This window comes from Sceloporus occidentalis, unplaced genomic scaffold (assembly GCF_023333645.1).
Source record: "Sceloporus occidentalis isolate IW3139 unplaced genomic scaffold, rSceOcc1.0.p SCAF_11, whole genome shotgun sequence".
In the NCBI taxonomy this organism is placed as follows: Eukaryota; Metazoa; Chordata; class Lepidosauria; order Squamata; family Phrynosomatidae; genus Sceloporus; species Sceloporus occidentalis.
In genome coordinates, this window is record NW_028316991.1 from 4,418,787 (window position 1) to 4,437,197 (window position 18,411).

At 38.4% G+C, this 18,411-nt stretch overlaps 1 protein-coding gene across 1 annotated transcript in view; it reads left to right on the forward strand.

Moving 5' to 3' along the window:
* The window catches only part of LOC149305461 (uncharacterized protein C8orf34 homolog), a 197,956-nt gene that overhangs the window by 60,513 nt on the left and 119,032 nt on the right, over window positions 1-18,411 (forward strand). Inside the window, exons 9-10 of the mRNA XM_089477523.1 lie at window positions 672-757; window positions 4,909-4,982. Of these exons, the coding sequence (XP_089333649.1) occupies window positions 672-757; window positions 4,909-4,982 (160 nt within the window). The remainder of the gene's footprint in view (window positions 1-671; window positions 758-4,908; window positions 4,983-18,411) is intronic.

Below are 18,411 nucleotides of genomic sequence, written 5' to 3' on the forward strand. Positions count from 1 at the left end.
GTGTTTTCTGTATTTTTTTGTCATGGTAATTATGTATTTTTCTGTTTCTGTGTCCTCAGTTTGACTCCAAAAGTTAGCAAGACTTTTTAATGGCAACAAAAACTTTGACTCTTTCACATAAGCATAAATCGGAAAATGGTGAATTGCATCAGAATGTGGAATCAATTATTTGTGATAGGGAAACCAGAGGACAATTACGAAACAAAAGAGGTTAACTACTTCGCTGGTGTAATACTTGAATATGTTTATAAAAGAGAAAAGGCAGTTTAAGTGTGATAGAAAAGGTAGACGTGAATAAGATGTCATTTGTACTAAACACATAACTGCTAAACACAACAGCCAGAAACTAGCTGACGCAATCGCTGGGTTGAGATACCTTCCATTTCCTCAGTATGGAAAGTTGGAACAAAATTGAAAGCTATTAAAGTGATGGGATATCAATTATCAATGCACAGAAACATAAGATTGGAAAGAATCTATATTTTTGTGTAAAAGGCTGGACATGGCTCCTAAAACTTTACTGCGGGTAAGCTTTATGTATGTGCCATCTCCTGCCTCCTAAAATGTGTAAGCAGGCTTGGTGCCCCTTAATGTGTAAAAACATTTGGCCAGACCCGTGTCTTCTTTTGTTGCATTTAAAAAAACTTAATAATAGTGCCACTGTGTTTTAGATTACAAGGAGATAACCTTGTTCATGGGGTAGATGAAGCACAAAATGGATCTCATTCTACAGAGAAAGTTACAACAGATGCAGCAAGTAAGTAAATCGGTCATTGTTGCGTTTTGTCGTTGCATAGATTACCTTATGTTGGCATGATGTTATTGGTTTTTAAATGTTTCCGTATATAGAGGTGGGCTAATTTAAATTAATATATCTGGTTATATAAAAATGATATCTTTTTTTACGCACATGCCTATGGGAAAACAGGATTGTAGGCAAACGTAAAGGCTGCCATGTGAACCAATTTGTGGTAGAGCTAAATTCACATTTGATCTGATGACAGAAAATAGTATGTACCATAAACATAATATATGATGCATTAAGAATTAGCAATACAAAAAACAGCCATTTCAGGAACAGTGCGTTATTGCTATCACCATGGCACATGGTAGTTTTAAAAAACAGCTTATTGGAATTTACTCAAAGGACCAGGGCCGGCCTTAGGGGTGTGCGACCTGTGCGACCGCACAGGGCGCCATGGTTGCAGGGGCGCCTGACCGGGACTTAGATTAAAGCATCGGGTTTTTTTTGTGTGTTTTTTTAAAAACTTTATTTAACATCATTCATGTTAAATAAAGTTAAAAAAAAAAACCGATGCTTAAATCTCAGTCCCGGTCAGGGGCGCCGAGCGGTTGCTCGTGAAGTTCTCGGCAACCGCTCGGCGCCCCTTACTCTCCGTGACTCCGTCGCTGTGCCGGCATCTCATGTTGAGCGCCGGACTATTCCGGCTCTCAACATGAAATGCCGGCACCCCGGCAGAGCGAGAAGACGGATGCCTCCCGCTCTCACCGCAGGACTCCGGCAACAAGGTAAGTGTGGGGGGGTGTAGTTTGAAGGGGCAGAGGGGGGGGTGTAGTTTGAAGGGGCAGAGGGGGGGTGTAGTTTGAAGGGGCAGAGGGGGGGTGTAGTTTGAAGGGGCAGAGGGGGGGTGTAGTTTGAAGGGGCGGGGGGGTAGTTTGAAGGGGCAGGGGGTAGTTTGAAGGGGCAGAGGGGAGGGGTAGTTTGAAGGGGCATGGGGGGGTAGTTTGAAGGGGCAGAGAGGGCGGGTAGTTTGAAGGGGCAGAGAGGGGGGGTAGTGAGGGGGGGCGCCAGAGGAGTAGTCCGCACAGGGCGCCACAACGCCTAAGGCCGGCTCTGCAAAGGACCAATACTACAGATAGACTAGGAATAAATTTGAAACTGGAAAAATATGCACTTGTGGTATTGTGGGAGAAATCTAACTTTAAGTACATCCTTACTAGGGAAAAATAGAAATAAATGCAAAAATCAATGTGACCCAACGATGGACATAAGGCTAATAAAAAGATTGTAAAGGCTCCTAGGAGTAAATTGTAAATGAGATTGTTGAAGGTTTTTTTTTGTTTTTTTTTTAAAAAGAAAAAAAGCAATTGTATTGTTATTGTCTGCAGAGAAATGAAAGGGATTGAGCAGAAAATAAGTTCAACATTGATGAATGCAAAGTTAAGCATTTGTGAAGTATAAACAAGCCTGCAACAAGTGAAAATAAAGTGTTATTCTTAGCGGAACCCTAGATATATAGAGGTTAGATGTGTCTCTGAACACCGTCAAGGAGCAGCCGCAGAAACAAAAATATAAAGTAAAAAGACACCACTGTAGTATATCATATATACTGCAAGATATTTTGGAATGCTTTCCAATACATAAAAATAAAAAATAGACTTTCCATGATGGACAGCAGTAATGATGACCCGTTTTGCTGGAACATTTGTTTGGGCAGTTGTTCAAATACCCTTTAAATAGGTTAGTGAAACGACTATGATATGTTATTACACAAGCGCTCGTTTTGTTAAATGAGGAAACAAGTTGATAAATAACCACTTTGTGGCTGAATAAACATTAAGACATTTGTACACTTTTTTTTTAAAGAAGTCTCTTTCAACATTTAAAGGAACGATGTATGTATTTTGAGTAAATTGTGTAAGACTGCGATCATCAACATGCATCCATTTATGATGATTTATAATTCCACAGAAGAGTGGGAAAATTTTTTTTTAAATGAATGAGCATGCTTTGTCAACTTGCTGCCTTCAGCAAGAAATAAAAATACTTATTATAAGACTTTTATAATTACTGCATTCTACATTTGTATCTTTATATTCAACATATGCAAGTGTCTCTGCTCAGTGTCAACACTCTAAGAAAAATGATGGTCGAACAAACACATAGTACAGGGGTGTCCAAGTTTTTTCTGCAGTGGGCCACTTCATCAGAATTGTATACGTGCGCGGGCCGCACTCATTTTTCACTGTGAGAAAATATAGCCTTTAATAAGATATGCAGATTAAAATAAAGTAAATGACACAAAACCTTTACTTTTTCTCTCACTGATTTCTGGGCCTAGAAAGTTTTGTGACTACAAATTCAGGATTCTGGATAAGTTAAAATGAAATAGTTCTATTTATCCTAGGGATGCACCTAAATGAAAATTCTGGACCAAAACCGAAAATTCAGGGTTCACTTAGCCAAAACTGAAAATGACCCCCCCACATACTTTTAATAAAAGTAAGTTACACACCAAAATTGTACAAAAAAATTATATATTATGATTGTTAACAGCAATCTCAGGCATACCCAGATTCCAGCATGTACTGGTTGGCTAGGCATTGTACCAGTAATTTTTGTCCAATTTTAGTGTGTAACCACACTTTTATTAAAAGTAACACACCACAATTGGACAAAAAAAAATCAACAATATGACTTGGCATGATAGGAGTGTGATTGCTAACAGCAAACACACTCTTTTTATACCCAGGCAACCAGTAAATGCTGGAACCTAGGCATAATGGGACTGTGATTGCTGTTAGCAGATTGCTGTTAGCAACCACACTCCTATCATGCCAAGTCAGCCAGTACATGCTGGCACAGGGTGGCTGTAAGTGCAGACCCCATACTGCTGGCAGCATCAATAGACAAGGGGGGCAGCTAGCCAGGTTTCAGCATGTACTGGCTGACTTAGCATGATAGGAGTGTGATTGCTAACAGCAATCACAGTCCCATCATGCCTAGGTTCCAGCACTTACACATCCATGCTATCACACACACACTCATTCATTCATTCCCTCACAGGCATACTCATTCAAACAACCTCCCCCACCCCCTTACCTACTACAGCTCTCGATGCCGCTCACAGACTTCAGCAGGGGGCGCGGCCTCCCTCGTTCTCCCCACAGAGGAGGCGGGACTGGAGCAGAGAATAGACCCTCCCACAAGTAAGCAGCAGGGCTTGTAATCCTGGCTGCCGATCTCACGCGGGCCGCATGTTGGACGCCCCTGACATAGTACATTTGTCAAGAGTGCTTTTGTCTTGTTTTGGAATGTTTAACTAGTTATATCTGCTAAATATAATATTGTGAAAAGAAATCCCATGGCATACAGCATATATTGATCTGTGCATCACACATGTATACAAACCTAGTTTTCTGGGTCTTCCTACATGGGTCCCAATTTGATCCCTAATTACCCACATGCCCGCAGCAATTAGATCTTGTTTGGTGGTCTATCCTTTGGTGGTAATTACAGGGGTGTAAAAAATAAATAGTACTGACAGATATAGGTCACCCATAATTGTAGGCCTCCACTCAAACTTAAAAATCTTACAGTAAGGTCAGACCATAGGCTGCACATTAGTTTTATATTTTAATAGGGAAAGGGACAAATATGACATTGTCTTTAATTCAATTTGCTAAATTATTTTCATGCAGGTGACACATTTTTTATGCTATAACATTTTCATTTAATGGAGCAAATCTAATGGGATGCTGATTGTAGCCAAATGCTAAATTTGAAATATGTATGAAAGAAAGAATGTTATGATAAAGTTTAATTTAAACTGAAGGCTATTGCCCTGATTTTCCTAGAAGCATCTAGTTGCATACAGCAATATTAAGGCTACATTGTTGATCATTTGGCACGATAATTCACCCTTCTTGTTTTCATAGTGACCAAAAAAAAGGTTCTTCATAGCCCATTAGGACTTCAATCATCAAAGTATATTCGTGGGCAGACATGATATAAAACATATTACCCGTGTAATTTGACACCTACTTTTAAATCTATTTGTATGGGTTTGGCAGGCTACCTAGAGGTTTACATATTTCAAGAGATTAATTATTGCAAAGTAATTACATGAATCTGAAAGTATTTTTTTTTTTTTGTCTGTTGAACAGATCCATTGCCCAGAGCGGAGGCAGTAATGGAAGATGATGAGGAATTTGAGAGTGCATCTCAAGTGACAGGACCTGTAAGTAGACAAAATTGCTGTTGACTTCGGTAATCATCTTGAAATTGTATTGACAGGACACAGAAAGCAAGAACGCAAGACAACATTTCAGTAGTTACTGATGACTCCTTTAGACAACATAATCATATAATTGAGAATTAAAGCAATAGTCTAAATTGACAATAATTTTTTTATATTACCCAACCTCCATAGTTTCCAAATCCATGAAAACCACAAGTGTCAATCTATCACTATATCCAGTGCTCTTCTCCTCAATCACTTGTGTTTGTAATATATTGCAATGTTTGGTAAAGAATTAAACTTTGTCTGCTATTAAGCTCCTGGGGGAGAAGTTACTGTTTGCATGGGTGAAAGAACTTAGGAGGTTGGTGTTACCATAAAGGCAGACTAAGCAGCCTTAGTGCTGGTGGTCTCAGTTTCGACTAAGGACTCCTTAGAGGAAGAAGGAAAATGACCTGTACCAGTGTGATAAATTTCCTCAAAAGCTACATCACCATAATGCTTTTTTTAATAAAAAAATCTAATAATAAATATTATACTCCATAATTATGTTCATTGTGGGCCCCTAAAAACTTAGAGCTCCCCTCTGTACCCCGTATCCACTTCATTAGTCCCTGTGCTTTTCTATTATGATTTAAAGCATTTTTACTTTGTGCAAGACCAGAAATAGCCATTCTGCAAACTTTACAGATGTCCCTGAACTACAGTTCCCATGATCCATAGCAATCAGAGATACAAACAAGTATAATCAAAGAAAGACAGCGGCACACAGGATGAATTGTCCAAGACATTGTTGCACCCCTTGTCAAACAGTAGACCCTGCCCTGAAAGTCGATGATTCCTTCATATGAACTGACTAAAAATTACATCTATACAATATATATAAATATATATATTTTATTTTATTTTAGAATATACGCTTTTGTTTTTCACTTTGGGTCCATATAATATGTTTTATGGTTTAGTACATGAACACGTATAATCTGGCAGCAGAGAATAAATGTTTGGGTTATTAAGCCTGATTTTTTCCTGCTGTAAAACCTCAAATCTTACTTGGATTACCTTATATCTTTTCAATACATGCTTATATTCTTCTAACACTCCGGCTGGTAAATTTCCTGTCAGCCTTTGTACAGATCTCTACATTATCAGAAAAAAAGCCATAACTTACATTGAAGACCCTACCTTTTGTATTTTCATTATAACATTCTCAATACAACACTTAATTCTCAATTGTCAAATTATTATTTAGGATAATATAGGAAACTTTATACATATTGCCACCCATCTGAAGTACTGTCAATTAGTTAAGGTTCAATCGAAAGCTTGCTTAGAACTTTTGCTAATAGCGCTGTAAGTGGTGCCCTACAATGTAATTATCATTTACTTTGGATCAATGCTTTTGCCTTGTGGAGGACATCCCATTTACCTAGAGAGGACAGTGGTTGTGGGAACAGCTACTGACAAGAAAGGGTTTAGGTGAATAGTTCAGCGGGGTGAGTGGGTTAATGCTAAAACAGGAATTGGTGATTAGATCTTCAGAGATTTTCTCATGCCTCTCTGTGACCTTAGACAAGTTACTTTCCTTTGCTGCCTGTGCTGGTGCCTCCTGCAGTTAACCTTTGGAATCCCAGAGAGGGTGGGTAACATAACCCCCATCAATGTGTTGCCCAAACCTCTGACATTCAAGGGGTTAACCCATTGTGCTCGAACCAATATTAACAAGTGGACCCCCACTGACTAGATATTTGAAAGTGACTAATTGTTCTAAATCTGTTGTATATTGTTGTTGCAATTAATCATGTTAAGCAAATAACGCCCCCCCCTTCATGTGTTATTTTAAAGGGAGACCAGTACGTTATGTTTAATGTTGAAATTAAGTCTACTTATATGTTTGATACATTCCGCATGGAATTCTAGAAAACTGTTCTGTGAGTGCAGTAAGTGCTACGGCCTGTACAGGGTGAAACACTTGGAGTTAAATACAAAAGCAAAATATTTTTATTTAATTATTAAAAGTGCACCAAGTGGACTTGAATAAAAGAAAAATAACCCTTAAACAATAATCCTTTCAATACCCAGGTATACATAATTATTAATTTATAATACTAATGTTTTTTTCATGGGACCATCATTTTAAGATATTTATATGAATGTGTTTGCACTTATCAATACTCTTACTCTGGTCCTGAAGTGTCATTTCCCATGATGCACCAAATCCCCTGGCTACTAGTTCTTCAGATTTTCAGTTATTTCTTTCTTAGTAGACAGGTAATATGACGTGGTTTAGATAAGTGCGCAACACGCCCATATAATAATGAATGTTATGACAGGTTGCTGTCAGTAATATCTTAGACATAGATGAAATTAACAACAGACAATGTTTACATTGTTTTCATTAATTTAAGGCTTCTCTAGGCCCAATTTAACCCCTTTATGATGTACCATGGTGTCATGATATTGCTTTAAACCCTTCATAATGACATAATGGTATGTCATGTAAAATACATTTTTAAAAAATCAGCTGCGGTTCTTACATCCGAGGCAATCTATGAAAATCATTACTGTGTCCAAGACTTCCTGTAAATACATAAGTCTCACATTTACACTTATTACTTTATGTAATGTTATTTATGTTTAAATTGTGATTAAGGAAAATATAATATGAATAATGAGTTTCTCTTTAACTAGTGAATACAATCAATGATACTTCTTAGTTAATGTGTAATGTGGGTTAATATGTAGTTTAGGGTTTCTTATGTATTTTGTTATTTCAGTTCAATTCCACTGCAGATAAATGGATCCCACCGGTTAAAAATATTGCATGCTATTTTTAGTAGGATCTGAGGGTAAAATTTTGTTTTAGGTTAAATATTGGCTTTGATAAAACCTAAGGCATATTAACCAGTGTGATCCCACTTAAGTGTCACAACTTCAACCTGGGGATTTTGAAATGATGGTATTTAGTTCTAGTTTTTCCAAAACCCCACTTTTGAAAAGGTGTTCCTGTGTAACACAGATTGAGACTTTCAAGTTCTGGTCTTTGGTAGGGAGAACGGGCATTGTAAATAAGTAGCATAATATGTGATATATGATCTATTGCATCTTGAAGTGGTTGAGAAAATGTGTCTTTAATCAGCAAAATAATAAAGGCTATATTTTGGTGTTGTGCCTAAAACAAATAGCATGTAATTCGTCTAGTCTTGTGACGTGAGGTCTGATTTGTTTGACAGCTTAGCCATGGTGGATGTATTGCATTTAATTCAAAGAAAAGATATGCACAGATTGTGTATTTTATCAGAAATGCTTATAGGAACTCAAGTTAATGTTGAGTGTGTTGAGGCTATATGATGAAAATATTATTATTTAAATAATAATAATAATAATTTATTAGTAGTAGTAGTAGTAACTGTAGTAATAATTGTAATATAATAATATTATGGTGGACTGAGCAGACTACTTTCTCCTGTAGAATAAAATAGAACAGCATGGTAAACAAAACTCTAAGCTTTTCGATTGTTTGTAACATTTGCTGAATAAATGGGGATGATACTGTCATTGCCAGCAGTGTTTCTTTACTCTCTCAAAGCATGTACTGAATTGGACTGCAAAAGAGGAGTCATTGCTTTTTTGAATGCACTAAAATTATTGCATGCATCATCGCTGTAGCTCTAATGCCAGCGTTAATGCATATATATATGTATATATATATATATATGTATATGTATATATATATATATATGTATATATATATATATATATATATATATATATATATATATATATATATATATAGTGAAAGCCATATACATATATGCTAATCTATTCAGGAAAGCCCAGCCAAGTTGCATCTATTTCTAGTTTAGCGACCAACTGAAGTCGTGATTATAAGGTTTCTACTTTTGGCTAATCAGCCAACTGGATGGTTGGCAGCATGTACTGAAATAAAATGAATGAAGCAAATTAAATTAGCAGTAGAGTTAAACTAGTAATCGTAGCAGTCAAGGTGCTTAACCCCTTCGTGACAAAGGCTGATTCTATTTTTTGTACCCTTCGTGACAATGGCTGTTTTATCGTTTCTGCGGTGTTTGTGTTTAGCTGTAATTTTCTCTTAACCCATTTACTAAACCCACACAAGTTATATATTGTTTTTTTCAGGACAAGAAGGGCTTTCTTCAGACACCATAATTTTTTATATATGATGTAATTTTCTATAATAAAAATAATAAAATATGACGAAAAATTGAAAAAAAAAAAAATTTCTCACTTTTATTTGAAAAATCTTTTATTCATCATAAAAAACTACTGAAAAAACCTGCTAAATAGATTCTACTATTTGTCCCGAGTTTAGAAATACCCAATGTTTTTATGTTTTTTTGCTTTCTTCTACACGTTATGGGGCAATAAGTACAAGTAGCGTTTTGCTATTTCAAAACCATTTTTCTCTGAATCTGGTAATTCTGTCTCCATGTGGTATTTGGGGCATCTTTGAAGCCAGCAAATTAAATTTACCCCACCAAACCATATATTTTTGAAAACTAGACACCCCAGGGTATTTTAGATGCTGATAGTTTAACCCTTTCCGTGCACTAATCCTACCACCAACCCTTGTCAAAGTTTGTGATAGTAATTGTTTTTGCTGTTTTTTAAACATACTTTGTACTTCAGGTGTAAAATTACAGCTCCTGGTATGTTGTTGCTGTCACACAACACCCCGATATGTGTTCAGCAACATCTCCTGAGTACATTGATACCCCACATGCATGGGTTTGTCAGATTGTTTGGGGGCAAAAGGGCCAAATTTGGAACATGCCTCCTCAGCCGTATACCGCTGCATGGCAACAATTGCAGCAAAAATAGTGGGGAAGGAAAGGGTTAATGGCTCTAATAAAAAAAATTAAAAAAACCCTAAAAAAAAAGTACAAAAAAAAAAGTAAAAAAAAATGTAAAAAAAAAGAACCCCCAAAACAATTGCCACTATGCAAGATCACTGTTTATGCAGTGATCAATGGCAATGAAGGGGTTAATATTAAATGGGTGGCTCTTATAAGAGCCTTTGGATCAATATATATATATATTATTGAGAATACCTAAAAACACACTGATCTGTCTCTCTCCCTCACTAGAAGCAAGTGAAGGAGGGAGGCAGATCCAATACTGATCAAAGGCAATGTTTAGAAAACATTGCCTTTGATTTAGCAAATCATGATCACTCTTATGAGTGATCTGACCACTAGGGGTGTTATTCACTGGATGTCCATGACATCCAGCAACACCCCCCCCCGATGATGACAGCAGGCTCCGCCCCCGGCTTGATGGGCGCCGCCATCTTGAAACACCGCATGTGTTTCGAAGACGCCGGCACCAGGAAGGTAAGTTGAGCATTTAGGAAGCGATCGCGAGTCGCTTCCTTTGCTAAACAGGTGTTGCAAAGATGCCTCGATACTGAGGCATCTTAGCAACACCAGCTAAGCAAAGGAAGCGACTCACGATCGCTTCCTAAACCCGTTTTTCGGCGGCGGGCGCCGCCATGTTTGAAAGACGTGCAGTCTTTCAAACATGTTTTTTTATTTGCTCCTAGGAGCGATCGGGTGGGGCCGGGAATGTTTTTTTTGGTGTTGCTCAATGCCTCGATGTCGAGGCATTAGAGCAACACCGTTTGAGTGAAAAAATCGATCACGGATCGATTTTTTCACCCGTTTAAAGACGTGCCGGTCCTGGCACGTCAATTGTCATAATCGTCACGATTTTCGGTGACGTGCCCGGACCGGCAATTGTCATCAAGGGGTTAAACAAATTTCCTGAAGTACAACCTCATGTGTACAGGTGGCAGAGATGTTGGACATGTTGGGCGGGAAAGTATTTTTTTGGGAAACAGCAGGTTTTAAGTGACAAGCAGTGAACTGTGTATCTGTTGGAGCTCCAATGATTCATTGACCCGTCTAACGCCAATTTTAAACACACTTGTCTAAGTACAGTTCAACTTTTTTACTTCATTTAAATGATTAAAAAATACTTGTATGGTGTTGGTGCATTTTATTGTAAAGCTATAACATTGAAGCAAATGGATTATATATGAAGTAGAACCTTTCTCTGAGTTTTATATGTTATTCTCACATTAAACACACCACTTTTTTTACTGTGGCTTCCTGATTTTTTAGAAGATGGCAGGATTTTTATGTGTGCAGCAGCATAGTTTGCATTTTGTACATCCAGTCTAAATCCCTGTACATTTTTTTGTGGCCTGCGGTGATTATTATACACCAAAAAATGTCTTATGACTCACTTTTGTCTAGTAGGTTAACATTTCAGGCAAAGAGTTTTGAAGCCAGGATTCAGAGTAATCTTTGTGAAGTGCTGGACCGCCTTGGCCTTCAAGCCTCATGTGGTTGAACTAATGTGGCTTTCTTTAGTGCATGTCTGAGGTGAAATAAATCTCAAAAGGCAAAGTACATGCTAAACGTAGTTCTTTATCTAAATAGCTGGGTAGGGCAGTTGAGGTATGAGGTTTGGATCAAGGCTAACTAAAGAAAAATAACACGTTCAAAGTGGCAAGTCTTATTACCAGACTATAGACAGCACAGAATGTCGGCAAGGAAAAAAAAGGCATGATGGAAGTTAGAGTTTTGGCATCCAGCTATGGAAGGGGTGTCACCTAATGTAAGAAATCCGTGAAATCCATGCTTATATATATTCACATTAGGCATGAGTGAAACAAGCATATATTCTGGAATTCTTGTATGACATGAGATCTCTAGATATATCCTTGTACTGATATTGTAAAGTACTATAAAGACTTGTTTAGGAGGGCAAAATCACCTCTCTACCTCTATCCTCCACCCTGACGATCCTCTAATCTTTCTCCTCCATCATTTCAAGAAGAAGTTCCATTGTCCTTTTACTATCATCTGTTCCGTTGATGTTAACAGTGTGATCCTTGTCTGTCTGACTTTGACACCATGCAGGAACTGCTACCTCAAGGAGGAAGATGAGGTCACTTGGAAGGTGGAGGCCTTTTTTGGCCGATCCCTCCTTCCTAAGCTATTGACCTAATTGTTGCAATGCTGATGCACAGCAAAAGAGGGTCTCTCCCTAATGGAGACCCTTGGGCAGTATAAGGAAGGGGTGATATGAGTACAAGTTAAAATGCTCAGCTGTGGAAGAGGTGCCTTGGAGATCAGTATTAGGCAGCCACATACAACAGAGTTTAAACTGGATTGCCTGCATCAGTCCACATTGAATAACTTGGAGGAAATATGTGCTGGCCACCTAATTCCCCATTTTATGATGATCTTTCCTTTGTTCTACATGGCATTAGGGGTTTTGTCTTTCCCCAATAAAGTGTCCATTGTCTGCTACACTCAGAACTGACAACTATCTTCTTCACTGGGTGGGAAAAACAGGGAACATATGTCCACGATGGGAGCTAAAGTGCTTTTGGAAAAGCTATCCAGAAGGGAGCACCTGCCATTGCTGATATTTCCAGCAAATCATTCAGAAGACAGTACCCGGAAGGATCTGAGAAGGCTGTTCATGCTTAAAATCTCTTTCTCCCCTGATGCCCCTCTTTCCTAGGAGCTCAGAACGTTTGCTGATATGTTTTCCTGTATCTAAGCGTTCCACAACCATAAAAGTTTTATTTGCTCACTTTATTCATCTTCTAAATACCTTACTCATAGTTTTCAACAGGTCACAAAGTCACATAAAAAAGTCTCGGTAAAGCCATAGCCATGTTTAATTTTTTGGCTCATTCAAAATGTTAGGAAGTATGTAAAGGTTGCCCTTGGTTTTACCAAGGATTGCCTACCAAGGAATTTAATGATAATTTGAAAAGTGATTTCATCATCATTGACTGAACCAAAATCTAAAAAAACAAACATCATAGTTGCAAAGCATTGCCTCTACACAAATCTCATCCACTACAGAGAAACCAGGGTTATGGCTTTGCCAAAAGGAAACAGAAAAAGGCTTCGAAAGCAGTATGAGTAAAACTGATTTTTAGTAAACCAAATGTGAGCACAACTTTTCCTTTTAATGTGTGCACAGATCTTGTCGAGTTAGCCCCATCTGTAGTATTTTCAATATGACCGAAATCATACACTCAATAAATTTGTGCACCTGCTCTGGTGAATGTTCTCCAGAAGACTAAACAAATATAATAAAGGCCAAGGTCCCAAAACCGTCAAATGCTTACTTCTCAAACGTCACCCGTTTCAACTAATTTTTTTCGCTCTATTAAAGTGCTTAAAATATACTTAACACTCCACAGTAATTATGCATCTTTTGTTTTTTCAACAAAAACTTAAAAGGTCAGCCGGAGCAGTAAAATTAATGAAGACTTATAAATAATAATTTAAATAACTGACACATGGCTGACCTTACAAGCTGGCACATTTCTAGTAACCAGATTAATAAATTGACCCAACACGGTCTAAATGAGCTTGTATGATCAGGATAGTTTGTAGAGCTGAGGTGTAACATGGAATGGAAAGAAACATGAAACAGCAGGTGTTCGTTTGAATTTTTAATGTCTTTAAATAAACTTTTAAGTAAACTTTGAACATTTTAAATTTAAATGTAGAAATGAATAAACCTGTGTTGGCATTTGTCACAGTTCATTAAAGACTCGGCTAAAGGAAACTGCACTATTTAGATAAGGACAGTATTTTTGCAAGTTCACCTAGAATGTAACGTCGGTGTTTATAATTTTATTGCCTCTGAAACCCGATCTTGTTTTTAGAAGTAAATCAGGTTTAGTTTCAGCTGATCTCAGTGAATGGGGTCATGCTGCTGACACATTTAATTGAAAATATACTTGAGATCTAAAAGGAACAATTACAGTTACTAAAAATTTTGCAACACATATGAAAGATCAGCCAACCAAAATTTGAGATCTATACCATTGGCAATATTTTGAAAAATAACACTAATTTATTATCGTTGATGGAATTGTCTGGTTTATTTGGCTAGAAATCCATTTTTGGGTGATTCTAATTGTGACCTCAGCAATGATGAATATCTTTGTTAGTAAATATAATAATTTTAGACCATAATATATTGAGATAAATGTGTTTCTCAAGAGAACTGGAAATACGCATCGGGGTTCTGAGCAGTGTTTTTGATAATTTAGTCATATTTTAGTGCTAACAATTAATTAAAGAAGTGGGAGTTATGTAAAAAAAAAACCCCAGCAACTGAACACTATAATTAATAATAATAGTGAATGGAAAAAAAATCTAATGTACCTGCAATCTTAATAGTATATTTTGGGTGAGCACTTGTTAAAGATGCTGTTCCACCTAGCCACAGCACCACTTGCACTCCATTATCCTAAGCAAATCAATCTTAGCAGATCTGTAATTTTGTTCTTCTTTCGAATATTTAGTGCCTGAGGCAAGATTTTACTTGATTAATTATTTCCGAGAAGGGTTCCAGCATTATCCAGTACTAGAAATGTAACTGTTGTAGAATTCAACAGGAAGAAAAGTCAACACGGTTGCTTTGCCTATTTTAATAACTGTTTGCCGTTGATTTCATCTTTTTAAAAACGCCCATGTCATTTAAAAAAAAAAGAATAATGAAAGTCCCTTTAGTTTGTTCTTTTACGTAAGACATGCTTAAACAATGAAATATAAGCCACATTGCCGGCCTGCGCATCAACATTTCTCTGAAAAATGAAGTTTGGCACTTTCCCACCATTGTTTTATTTGATTTAGCAGGTCAACATGTTTTAGTTTTTGATGCTTCTTGACACTTCTGTCCTCCGAGATTGGCTGAATGTGCCTTCATCTTGAATGGTTAATGAAGTGACCTCTTTAAGGGGAAAGTTTTTTTAAGGCATATTAAATAGTTTTTAATTAGACTTAAATTGTTTTTTAACGTTCTTGTTTTATGGTTGTAAGTAATATATATGTTAAGTTTGCTGCAAAACATTTTATTTTTATGTACATGAGTACTTCCCTGCCTCTGATCCTCTGCTTTGTGAGACGTGACCTGGAAGACCTTAGAGCAGGGGTGTCCAAGTTTTTTCTGCAGTGGGCCACTTCATCAGAATTGTATACGTGCGAGGGCCGCACTCATTTTTCACTGTGACAAAAAATATGGCCTTTAATAAAATATGCAGATTAAAATAAAGTAAAATGACACAAAACCTTTACTTTTCCTCTCACTGATTTCTGGAGTGTGATTGCTAACAGTAGTCACAGTCCCATCATGCCTAGGTTCCAGCACTTACACATCCATCCAGTAAATGCTGGAACCTAGGCATGATGGGACTGTGATTGCTGTTAGCAATCACACTCCTATCATGCCAAGTCAGCCAATACACGCTGGTACAGGGTGGCTGTAAGTGATGTGCAGACCCCATACTGCTGGCAGCATCAATACACAAGGGGGGCAGCTAGCCAGGTTTCAGCATGTACTGGCTGACTTGGCATGATAGGAGTGTGATTGCTAACAGCAATCACAGTCCCATCATGCCTAGGTTCCAGCACTTACACACCCATCCAGTAAATGCTGGAACCTAGGCATGATGGGACTGTGATTGCTGTTAGCAATCACACTCCTATCATGCCAAGTCAGCCAATACACGCTGGTACAGGGTGGCTGTAAGTGATGTGCAGACCCCATACTGCTGGCAGCATCAATACACAAGGGGGGCAGCTAGCCAGGTTTCAGCATGTACTGGCTGACTTGGCATGATAGGAGTGTGATTGCTAACAGCAATCACAGTCCCATCATGCCTAGGTTCCAGCACTTACACACCCATCCAGTAAATGCTGGAACCTAGGCATTATGGGACTCTGATTGCTGTTAGCAATCACACTCCTATTATGCCAAGTCAGCCAGTACATGCTGATACAGGATGGCTGTAAGTGCAGACCCCATACTGCTGGCAGCATCAGTACACAAGGGGGGCAGCTGGCCAGGTTTCAGCATGTACTGGCTGACTTGGCATGATAGGAGTGTGATTGCTAACAGCAATCACAGTCCCATCATGCCTAGGTTCCAGCACTTACACATCCATTCTATCACACACACACTCATTCATTCATTCATTCACACATTCATTCCCTCACAGGCATACTCATTCAAACAACCTCCCCCACCCCCTTACCTACTACAGCTCTCGATGCCGCTCACAGACTTCAGCAGGGGGTGCGGCCTCCCTCCGCCTTCTCTGCTAAAGCACAGAGGAAGTAGGATGTCACGTGAACTCCGCTTCCTCTGTGCAGTCCAGAAGACCCTCCCACAAGTAAGTAGCAGGGCTTGAGGTGCGGCTCACGTAAGATCGGTTGCCCTGGCTGCCGATCTTAGGCGGGCCGCACCTCGAGGTCTCGCGGGCCGCATTTTGGACGCCCCTGCCTTAGAGCATGGTGTCTGATTGTGTCACACGTGAAGCATAAGTATTAATGCTGCAAACGCCACATGAAGTAAAATAATAAAGTAAGAGTTTCCATTTAACCAAATAAAAAAATACAAGTACTAGATAAAATTACCCTCTACCCTATCAAAAATTTTTGCTGAAGTATCTTTTTAAATTTTCTGGAGAATACACTGTTTTTCTTTAACCATAGATGATCTAAGTTTTAAAAACCCTTTTAAATATAATTTTTAAGCCATTATTAAATACTTAAATGTTTGTTCAGTATAAATATATGATAATTGTACTAGTGGTTTTCTGGAATAACATCCTCCCTTTTCTTGTGTTGATCTTCCTTTCCCTTCCCAGTCTTTTTTCTTTTTAGAATTGAATTCTTCACTTTCAGGGGTAAATACCGTAATTTGTTTTGCTGTACTGCACAAAAATGCAACACTCGTATTTCCCAAGTTTGCACTCTTGTTTCCTAAAGCTTTGTAGTGCCCAGTTCATTGTATAAAAGCAGAACACGTGTGTCATGGCAGTTTCCCTAAACCTGTAGATCCTTTAACAATGTTCTTCTTACAATTAAAACCATCTGCAGTTACTAACCTGTTTCCTCCCTGTAGATTCCGCAACAGAAAATCAAGTAGAGATGTTTTGGGCAGATTCATTTCAATAGGTGTGGGGGCTTTTTGAAACCTTTTTTGCCCTGCATGAAAAAAGTGTAAGAGTGGCAAGTCACATCTACTGTCAGGATTCAACCCTGCCAGCCTGGACCCTGTAATAATTATACCTACTGCCATGCCTACCTGCAGCCATTAGTGGCCACCCTTCCCTCTCATCAGCACCCCTACTATTTTCTGATCAGCTGAGCCACGTTACCTGGGTGTAGCCCTGCCCTCATATACCTGCTCTGCCCTCCAGTCTGGGCCTTTGTAGTTTAAGCAGCTTACTACTGTGGCGCTGTATCCTGGTCCTGTACTTATTCTAGAAGCTTCCTACTTATCCTATGGTTCTGACCTGGCTTGTTTGTCACCATTCTACTGGATACCTGATTTGGCCATTTGATTTGACCACATCTTTCTGTTACCAACCTGGCTTGTTTTTTTACCACATCTTATTGCCTGAGGGCTTCCTGCCATGTGCTCTTCCCAGCCACAGCGCCCTTTCAAGAGACTTTTCAACCCGTGTATTACCTACAGCCTGTATCCTGTTTGTGACTTATTCCACTGTGTAAACCAGTCCTGTTTGTGTTTCCCAACCAACCATCACACTCCAATATAGACCCTATTTATTTTCAGCATTTTGTGTTTTCTATTCGCCTGTCTGTACCTTCCTGTCTAGTATCATGCATCGTGGGTATCCTCTGCAACTGGGCTCCTACCTGACCAATTTATGTTGAATCCAGTTTGAAATGCCATTTAAGAGGAACATCTCTGATATCGTTCCAGTATTGTTTCTCATGGGATTGAAATATAAACACAACATAGCAATACAGGTTAAGGTAAAGTGAGAATGTTATCATTCACACATATATAGACATTTGTTTTTGTGCCCACATAGAAACAGAGATCCACACCTAATTATACATTAGCTACAAATACCATAGTCAGATGTATATTCACTAAGTTGGGCATTTCCTGGTGTATTACAAAATTCAGCTTCCCAACTTGATTCTACATTAAAAACGGCAAAAACTAGGGCCCTAAACTGGCCATGCATAATGTGAGGTTAATATGGAATGATTTCTAAAAGTAATTGCATACCATGGAAGCCCTTCATTATACAGGCAGTTCAGGCTCCTCCATAGGAGCACATGCGCACGTGAACCCCGCAAAAGGAAAAAAAATTGAAAAATTCATCAAAAATCTATTTTAGATTAAAATGGATTTTTGATGAATTTTGCAATTTGTTTTTTGGGCTTTGCGCTTTGGGGTTCACGTGCCATGAAGCCTCCTTTCCCCTGATGTAGCCTGCCAGTGCCTATGCCTATTGCACACGCGATAGGAAGAGACCCTATTTGGTTCAATTGCTGTCGCGCTTGCTAAAGCGTCGGCTGAGCCGCCC